Below are 9877 nucleotides of genomic sequence, written 5' to 3' on the forward strand. Positions count from 1 at the left end.
TTGTGAATGTGAAGCTCTCAAATGATCTATTTATAGGCATATGAGACTTCATATTTAAATTTAAAAAGATTCACATGTCAAAGACAACATCATTCACTTTTTCAAAAAAATTCAAATAAAAGGTTCTTCTTTTTCAATTGTCAAAGACAACATCATTCACTTTTTCAAAAAAATCAAACTTAATCTTTTACTTTTGACATATGACAAAATGAGCACATTTTCCTTTTCAAAAAATTCAAACCTAATCTTTTACTTTTTGCATATGACAAAATGAGCACACTTTACTTTTCAAATTTTTCAAACAAAATCATCTACCTTTTGTATAAGTCTAAAAAAGCATCAATCACTTTTGAAAATATTCAAATAAAACATGCACATGTGAAAGATGACAATCAATCATCTTTAATATTTTCAAAGTTCAACCCTTTAATCAAGGCATGCACATGCAAAAGATGACAATCAATCATCTTTCAAAATTTTCAAATTTAATTTTCAAAAATATTCATGCACATGTGGAAAATGTATTTTAATGCTTTATGATAAAATATTAATTTTGAGCATTAATCCTAATTTCGAATTTTGAAGAGATTTACAACATTACTCTATAATTTTAATGTGAACTTGTTCTCTTCTTGCTCATGCTTGTTTCTTTGATGTGCTTGACTCCATTGTGTAGATAACTTGAGCTTGAGACTTTTTTATTCTTTGAATTCATTTGTTATCATCAAAATCCATGTGTAAATATATAATTACACAAAACTTGAAATCTTGGGTTCAACAATTTGGATAAGGTCCATTCGAGCTAAGGATTACACATTGAGTTGTACGTAGTCCTTTTCCATTCGTTGGATCATTGCATGTTTTATTAATTAAGATTGGTAGTGTAGGCAGGGCATTAGGCATGCATATTTTTGGCAGCACATGATGAGCTATGTGTCATTAATGTTAATTAATCATATGAGAAGGGATCTCTATTTTGCAAGCTGCCGGGCTGCTAGCTAGTCATCCTTAATGCATGCATGCACATGACATGAGCCTAATTAAGTTGAAGATGGTTGGGGCGGGGAATATAATTAAAAGTGGTTGTGGGGGCTGATTCCAAGAGTATATATTAATAGTCTAATGATTTCTTTGCATTCCTTAATTGTCATCTCATCCTCCTCATAATGCAATATGCATGCACTTATCCAAAACATATATAGCTACGAATACCTATGAATTAATAAGGTAATTTTTTTTAATCAGGTGCAATAAAACGTGTATATATATAAATAATATTATATGTATATATATATACACATACTAGCTTGGTATATTCCCAGTCGAAAGTTCTACTGTATTTTTCATATGGTAAATATGCATTTTAATATGCATATCATGAATTAGAATGAACAACAACTATGATAAATGTAAGATAATTATAAATCTATTCAAAATATTCTACAAATGATAATAATTACAATCTGAAACCCTAAATTAAATTAGAGTTCAAATTCAAAACCCTAAACTGATTTAGGGGTTATATTCTACAATGATAATATTCTACAAATGGAAACCCCTAAATCAATTTAGGGTTTTCGAAACAATTAAAATTACAAAAAAAAAAAAAAATAAACAAATTAGAATCAATCACAATCACAGCTACAAAATAATGAATACATATGCACAATCCACAAATCCACAACACATAAGTCACAAATTCTCATCCTCCATCTTCGATTCAACCCATCCTTCCTCCAATCTCTAATCAAAACTCAAAAAAAAAAAAAAAAAAACAATAAAGAAAATGTAAATACAGTTGCGGAGTGACTTACCTTTGCAACAACGAGAGTGGAACCACGAAGTCGACTACAGTGTGTCCAGCATCGTGCGAGAGAGAGGAGAGAAAGGGCTTGGGGGAGAGTGTGACTGAGAGAGACAAAAAGTGAGAGGAGAGTGTTCAAGAAGTTTGAAGGGGAAGGGGGAGACGCCAGGGTGGGGGGGAGGGGACCAGGGGTAAGTTTAAACCCTTAATGATGGCATCGTTTTGTCATGTACAAAATGGTACCGTTTCATCTCTAAAATATATTTATTATATTATTATATAATATATATTAAATTAGGGAGCAGGGTGGGGGAAAAACGGAACAGGGACACGGCCCCTCCGTCCCCTGCCTCCTCTGGGGGACTAATATATGGGTGGGGGCTCCCATCCCCCACCCTTGCGGTGTAGACACCCCGCCCCGCATATGCGAGGGTGGGGCGAACGGGGTGGAGCAGCGGGGTGTGGGGCTCCGCTGCCCACCCTTACTGGCTACATGGCTAGCTACAGATAAATTATATTTGTAGGAGTAGCAAGTATCGTATAATATTTTTAAAAAATGTGAATAAATATATAATTTATATAAAAAATAAATTTTTTAATAATAAATTTTATTTTATTTTTAAACGATTAATTAACACGCTCATCTCACGATTATATATATTATGTATTATTTCTTTTATATATATATATATTATATCATGTCGATCGTTGCTGAGATATTTAAGGATCGAGGGGATGGGCCGCGGAGCAACGGGTATATTGTTTTTTGCAGGGTGTTATCCATGCAGTACTACTGCTTCATCTACATGGTTGTTCAATATCTCAGACTGACACTTTCGCTCATGTTAATTGTCAAAAAAGTTACAATAATAACAATATATACTATAATAACATATATATTGTTAGAGCATTCGATGATAAGTTGAGAGAATCAAAGAAATCAGATCACTCAAGCAATTGTGCTACAGCTGAAGAGCAGTTAAGAGAACCAAGGAAGAAAACATCGGATCAGATCAGAAGTGGTGAAGCAAACGATCCATCTCCAGACTTTTCTCATTATGTTTTGATTCAAACAATGGGATAAAAGTTAGCTGTAAAATGTATTTTAAACTCCTTAATTTTTTATAGTTTTTACATGTAATATGTTATAAATACAACAGAATGAAATACAAACGGCAAGCAAGCCAATCAGTTCAACTACCTATATGACCCACATGATATACATATATATATATATATATATATATATATATTTATATATACGGCCTGCTACAAGCTGCATAATGTGCCTGCAGGTAGAATTAATAAGGTCATATTTATGGCTGAAACGGACTGCATGTGGCACTGGAGTAGTGGAGGTGGAGCATTTGCATCATGCATCTCCGTTATCCACAAGTTGATCTGCAGTTGTTGGGACTGCAGAATAGGTTCATCTTTAGTCATTTATGTCACTTCGTTTCCAATTCAACAATGTGTAAGTTTAACTACCAGCTCATGATCTTTGGATGGTGCACAGTATCTGCATCATTATTTTTGTTTTTAAGATCTCAGACAAATTAGACCCCCATCAATTCAAGGGACGTCTGGTACCAAGGATTACAAATATAAAGTAGGCTATTTCTAAATTTAAAAAAGTGTAATAGTAAAATATATAAGTGTTATGTAATCATTTTAAAACATAAAATAAAATTTATTATTAAAAAAATTAATTTTTCTTCATATGGATCTGTACGTATTAACTTATTTTTTTTAAAGAAATTCTACGAATATAAATATTAGTTATCTATATTATAGTTTCCAATTGAAGGAAGGAAGGCCTAGCTTGTTGAAGAACCCATAACAAGTTTGAAATTTCCCAATATCTGTGTTATTATAATCAAGGCAAATTAGTTAAAGGTGCATTATTTTGTGCCTGAGTGATAAATAAATAATATCAGCATTAAAAATATATTTAAATATTCTATTTACCAAAAGCGTTTGTAGTCCAACGGTTAGGATAATTGCCTTCCAAGCAATAGACCCGGGTTCGACTCCCGGCAAACGCATTTTCCCTTCTCTTCTTTAGAGTTATTCCTTTACTCCGAGGCAAGAAAGAATTGGGGAAATAAAGGGAGATTCAGAAACTCTATTTTGATTTCTCATTTCATTCCCTTACTTTGAGGCAAGAAAGAATTGGGGAAGTAAAGAAGATTCATATATACTCTATTTTGATTTCTCATTTCATTTTTTCCCTCCTTTCTGAAATTCTTTTGTAAAAGACTTAAATAAATAAATAAATAGTACCACCTGCTCACATGCATAAGAAGCTCACATCCAAATTGCATAACCTCCTCCCTCGTTTGAGAAAGTTGTTGAGATTGAGAAATCATATATATTTTTAATTTTTATATAAAATATAATAAATAATTTAAAATTTTAAAATAATAATAATATAAAATTAATATTTTAATAATATTTTATTAATCGATAGAAAAGTTATCTCATTAACCAAAAAATGAAACGAGAAAGAAAAACCTCTACGAGTCATATAATGTGAAGAGCAAATGCCGAATAAAAAAAAATGAAAAAGACAGGCGGTTTATGACTCGGAACATTTGTAGAGGCACGCGTGGATAGAGATATAGATTGGATATTCTTGGCTCTGACTTGCATTGACTAAAACACCACCGGACCAAACGAAATGGGCAACAACTGTAGCAGCGGCTCAACAACCCCGTCCGACCGCCCGGCCGAAAACGGCATCAGAATCATCCCTCCGGAGCCCAGACCCTCCGAAACCGCGTCCTCTCAAAATCGAGGTCAGACTCGCCTGGGCCGCGTCTTGGGCCGGCCAATCGAGGACGTCCGGTCCACCTACACCTTCGGACGCGAGCTCGGCCGCGGCCAGTTCGGTGTCACCTACCTCGTCATCCACAAGCGGACTGGCGAAAAGTTCGCCTGCAAGTCCATCGCCACGCGCAAGCTCATTAACCGTGATGACATGGACGACGTCCGCCGTGAGGTGCAGATCATGCACCACCTCACCGGCCACCGCAACATCGTCGAGCTCAAGGGCGCATATGAGGACCGCCACTCCGTTAACCTCGTCATGGAACTCTGCGCCGGCGGCGAGCTCTTCGATCGGATCATTGCCAAGGGCCATTACTCCGAGCGCGCCGCCGCCGGACTCTTCCGCCAGATGGTCACGGTCGTGCAAAACTGCCATTCCATGGGGGTGATGCACAGGGACTTGAAGCCGGAGAACTTCTTGTTCTTGAACAAAGATGAGGATTCGCCGCTCAAGGCCACTGATTTCGGGCTCTCTGTGTTTTACAAGCCAGGTGAGTGGGCGTGGTTTTTGGGAAAATGTGGGTGAATGTGGTAGAAAATTGAAGTTTTGCGTTTTTTGAACTGAGAAGTTAAGCAATAACTGTATTAGTGATCTTTCATCCCTGAATTTGTGAATAATGTGAGTAGTTAGTTTTCAATAATTGGGTACAACAGAAACGTTTAGGATCGATGATGGCGGGGATGGCGGTGGATCGTTGATGACCAGATCAAGCTTGATGCATTTAAATCCTAAAGATTTGGTTGACTCTTTTATCTGTGGGCACGCTTAAAATATGATCCGTGAGAACAAGTGCATCCGTTTGTAATGTTTGTGTTACTTTTGAGGTTTTAGTATCCACTTCCATTCTCTGAAAGCATGTGCTTTTGAAGTCTGGCCATCGAAACATTTACCTTTCAAGATTATTTTGAGGGCTTTTGTTGAGAGATTTGAAGCTTTACTCCCTATGTGTGTGTTAGTGCAGGAGATGTATTTAAAGATCTTGTTGGAAGTGCGTATTATGTAGCTCCTGAGGTGTTGCGTCGAAATTATGGAACTGAAGCTGATATTTGGAGTATTGGGGTGATTCTATATATTCTACTTAGTGGGGTCCCGCCTTTCTGGGGAGGTATGGCTCTTGTCCTAAATGAGTAAGAAAACCCCCAATCAACGATAGTTTTTATGCTCCAGGTTTTGTGTGCCTTTGGAGAGTTCATCATAATGGCAGATTTCAGATTCGTTCCCCATTTTAGATATCAATTTGAATGGTGCCTGGTGGCAGCTTACCATTGTATCCTCACTTATTTCTCTTTCATACGTAGAGAATGAACAGTCTATATTTGATGCTATTCTTCGAGGACATATTGATTTCTCATCTGATCCATGGCCGTCCATATCCAGTAGTGCGAAAGATCTTGTAAAGAAGATGCTACAAGAAAATCCTAAAGAACGGCTGTCATCTCTTCAAGTCCTACGTAAGTTCCAATAATGATGAATGACCACACGCACATTAGGTTGAGGAAGGCTATTGTGTCTTCTCATGCATGTCTCCACTGCCTTCTCACTCTTTATGTCTATCATTCTTAAAAGATGAGCTGAGTTTGGTGGCTTATTTATATTTGAAATGATGTTCAAACGCTGAAAATGCAATGCAGATCATCCATGGATGAGAGAAGACGGGGATGTATCTGATAAGCCTCTTGATATTGCTGTTTTAACTAGAATGAAACAATTCAGAGCAATGAACAAGCTCAAAAAAGTAGCTCTAAAGGTGAGTATATCTTCTTTTACAATCATCACAAGCATCTGATACATCTTTTTTTTTTCCCCAAGAAATTTAATAACCTAGCAACTTTATTAATAAAAATTCATGGAATTATAAAGAACAAGGCTCTTTTCAAAAGCATCTGTAGATCACTTACTATTGCATTGTGAGGTTACAAGGGGGCTGGCTTTGGAATGAGATCTTTAGAAGAATGGATATTGCTTGGGCAATGCCTTCGAAGGTGGTGGATTTATTGGCCTGTTGGAAGGAACTTCAAGGCTGCCCACAGGTGGCGGCAGTGTGTAAGATGATCCCGTTGTGTATCATGTGGTGTAATGGTCGGAAAGAAATGAGAGATGCTTTGAGGATAGGGAGCGCACGATGGGAGTTTCAGAATTTTTTTCATGCGTATCTTGATGCTTTGGTTCTCAGCTATTGTCCTTGATGGAAAAAATGTTCATGACTTTCTTTCCTGTAGATAGAATGTTTTAGGTGTTCTTTTGTATACTTCCTGTGTACACGGTCTATGCCTATTTCATTGGTATGAATAAAATTCACCTCTTACTTATAAAAAAAAAATTTCCAGTTTTTCTTACCACCCCAGTGAACCAACAAAGTTTATGAACAGACCTATCCAAGGGCTATGCCTATTTCATTCATATGAATAAAATTTACTTCTTACTTATCAAAAAAGAAAAAAAATTCCAGTTTTTCTTACCACCCCAGTGAGCCAACAAAGTTTATGAAGAAACCTACCCAAGGGCATGAACATGTACTTCCAACCAATGAGTGGTTCCAGTCTTTCATTATGCCACAATTTCTCTGTTTTCTTCAGGTAATTGCAGAAAATCTTTCCGAAGAAGAAATCATTGGCTTGAAGGAAATGTTCAAATCTATGGACACAGATAACAGTGGAACAATCACTTTGGAGGAGTTGAAGGCTGGCCTTCCTAAACTGGGCACCAAGCTTTCTGAGTCTGAAGTGAGGCAGTTAATGGAAGCGGTAATATCTCTCGTCTTTTTGTCTCTTTTACCCTGCTTGAACTTGTCGGCGCTTCTGAATTATTTAACTTTAAACAGAATTTTTTTTTTTTTATAAGTATCTATTTATATATTGGGGGTCTTATTTTTTAATAGTCCCAACAGAATTAACGCGAATGTTTTGATGGCAGAAGATTGCTTCATCTTAGAACCTAAGCCTTTATGAACTTAGATGAAGTCCAAACTCTTTAACTTTTGTTCCACTGATGTGGATGGCATGCTTGGCTCCTAGCTGCTGATATTTGCACAGAGAATTAAGAACTAATTTTCCAAAACAGAGAATTGTATTTTGTTGAATGAAATCATTTATTGATGAGCATTGATTCAAATTTTGCCTTGTATAAGCATAGATCACAATTAACTTAACAAGGTTTTGACCAAATATTTGAGCTTTCTACAGTATTAAATTTATGCAATCCGTGTCCATTTGTTTTGCTAAATCAGAGGTTATTCTATGCGTTTCCTATAGCTTGGGCTTGGACCCATAACCATCTGTCATTGCTTCTTATTCAGGCCTTCAAGTTGAAATGAATCACGCACTTTACTGATTTTGTTTTTGTTTATGACCAAAACATTAGTGAGGGTTGTATTCTTTTCAAAAATAAAACATACCTTCCATTGTATTCTTGCCTTTAAAATGCACCGACCCTTTTATCATAACTATAGTTATGCTCATTTCAAGGGCATGATTCTTGATTCACTGGCATATTGGATCATATTACAGTGCTGAAAATAAGTTCCTCTCATGTATCCCCAACTGTATGCATTTGTTAACCTATAGACAGGAAATTGAAACGGCTATTGATCTATATTCCATTTTCAGAGTTGTTTCTTTGCTTGCATTATTTGTAATAAATGCATTGCAAATCTCATCATTTTGATGAATGTGTTTCTGGTTCTAGTTCTTCTAATATAACGTACTTTATTGCTTTCTCAGGCCGATGTTGATGGAAATGGGACTATTGATTACATTGAGTTTATAACAGCTACCATGCACATGAACAGGATGGACAGAGAAGACCACTTATACAAAGCTTTTGAATATTTTGACAAGGACAAGAGCGGGTACTCACCCTTTGATCTTTCTTTTTTTATTTGTTATTAATAATGTTCTTATCACAGCTGTCCAATCATATGGTATTTTATCTTGGTTTCGTGTCTTGCATCTCATATTAGTTACATCACAATGGAGGAGCTGGAGAATGCCCTTAAGCAGTATAATATGGGAGATGAAAAAACGATTAAGGAGATCATTGCAGAAGTTGACACAGATAATGTATGTTTCTTCCTTCTTCCTTACACACGATTTGTTATAGTAACTGAGTTATTCCTTTCAAAAGTAATGCATGATGGGAGATTTTAAAACTTCGAAGCACAAGAAGAATTCTTTGTCAAAAACAAAAACTTGCAACTCTTCGGACCCACTTCATTTCCTAAACAGCACAGCATATGTCAGCGCACTCTGATTTTTTATTCCATCCCGACAAAGCATGGATGTCCTTATTTCTTGGTGACTGATTGTTCACGACTCCCAAATTCTTTCTCAGGATGGAAGAATCAATTATGATGAGTTTGTAACCATGATGAGGAAAGGTAATCCAGACTTGGTCACAAACAGACGGCGCAAATGAGCTTGATGTAAATTGGCATATTTCGGTTGCCTCAACCACTATTGGCATATGCGAGTGTCGATTCTAGATCATGTATTGAATCTCAATATATCTACCTCGGTCGAGCAGTCCTTGCTGTCTGAAATTGTTTGTGGATTGTCCATAAGGACTAGAAGAAATGAAATCGCTTGCCATCAGTTTGGGATGATTTGAGTGTTTAATTTAGGCTGTTATCTTAACTAATTAGATGCTTGAATGTGCCAATAAATACTAATTTTAGAGCCCACTTGTTTACGGCGAGGAAAAGAAGAAAAAAAGGCATGCCAATACTGTTTCCATTCTCTGGTATACTTTATGTGTATTTGAGCTATGCCTATTTATTTGGAAAAAAATCTCTTATTACCTATAAAAAAAAAAAAAAAAAAAAAAAAAAAAAAAAAAAAAAAAAAAAATTCTTGATTTCGAAGGTTGGTATGCTTGTTTGTTTGTTTGTTTTTGTTTTTCCTTTTTTGTTTATCAGCTTGTTTCCGCAGGTTTAGCTTGTTGATGTCAAGTGATCCTCTAAACCCGAAGCAAAAGAAGCCAGAACAGCTAATTATTTTGTTTTGGCATCCTTATGCCTTGAAGTGTGCAGTTACTGGATCATGCTAATGAATTTTTTATAAATTTGCCATGAGCATATGAATCTTGCAGTTTAGTTCTCAAATAGCTCTTGCTATAGAAAATGGTGATTATTTGCTAAAGCATCCTTCAAATCAAGGAGAACTAGTAGATTCTGAAGAATGGCAAACCTCACCAATTGTGAAGAATAATGGAGTCAATTGCAAGAACGGCATGTTCAGAAACTCCAT

At 36.1% G+C, this 9877-nt stretch overlaps 1 protein-coding gene and 1 non-coding gene across 2 annotated transcripts; both read left to right on the forward strand.

Moving 5' to 3' along the window:
- The first annotated feature begins 3777 nt into the window (after window positions 1-3777).
- Window positions 3778-3849, forward strand: TRNAG-UCC. Its single transcript has one exon. It is a non-coding gene; the product is annotated as a tRNA-Gly (tRNA).
- A 534-nt stretch (window positions 3850-4383) lies between these two features.
- LOC122290017 (calcium-dependent protein kinase 1-like) lies at window positions 4384-9234 on the forward strand. Its single transcript, XM_043097526.1, has 8 exons — window positions 4384-5124; window positions 5596-5739; window positions 5933-6085; window positions 6266-6381; window positions 7211-7378; window positions 8354-8481; window positions 8593-8692; window positions 8964-9234. The coding sequence occupies exons 1-8, from the start codon at window positions 4485-4487 to the stop codon at window positions 9045-9047; spliced, it is 1533 nt and encodes a 510-aa protein (XP_042953460.1). The 5' UTR covers window positions 4384-4484; the 3' UTR covers window positions 9048-9234.
- The last annotated feature ends 643 nt before the right edge of the window (window positions 9235-9877 follow it).

Source organism: Carya illinoinensis, chromosome 12 (assembly GCF_018687715.1).
Source record: "Carya illinoinensis cultivar Pawnee chromosome 12, C.illinoinensisPawnee_v1, whole genome shotgun sequence".
In the NCBI taxonomy this organism is placed as follows: Eukaryota; Viridiplantae; Streptophyta; class Magnoliopsida; order Fagales; family Juglandaceae; genus Carya; species Carya illinoinensis.

Excerpts from the sequence above, each read along its gene's own strand:
- LOC122290017 (XM_043097526.1), top strand. The coding sequence starts at position 4,485 with ATGGGCAACAACTGTAGCAGCGGCTCAACAACCCCGTCCGACCGCCCG. Across the intron at positions 5,740-5,932 it reads GGTCCCGCCTTTCTGGGGAG|AGAATGAACAGTCTATATTT; the intron begins GTATGGCTCTTG and ends TTTCATACGTAG. Across the intron at positions 8,482-8,592 it reads TTTGACAAGGACAAGAGCGG|TTACATCACAATGGAGGAGC; the intron begins GTACTCACCCTT and ends ATCTCATATTAG.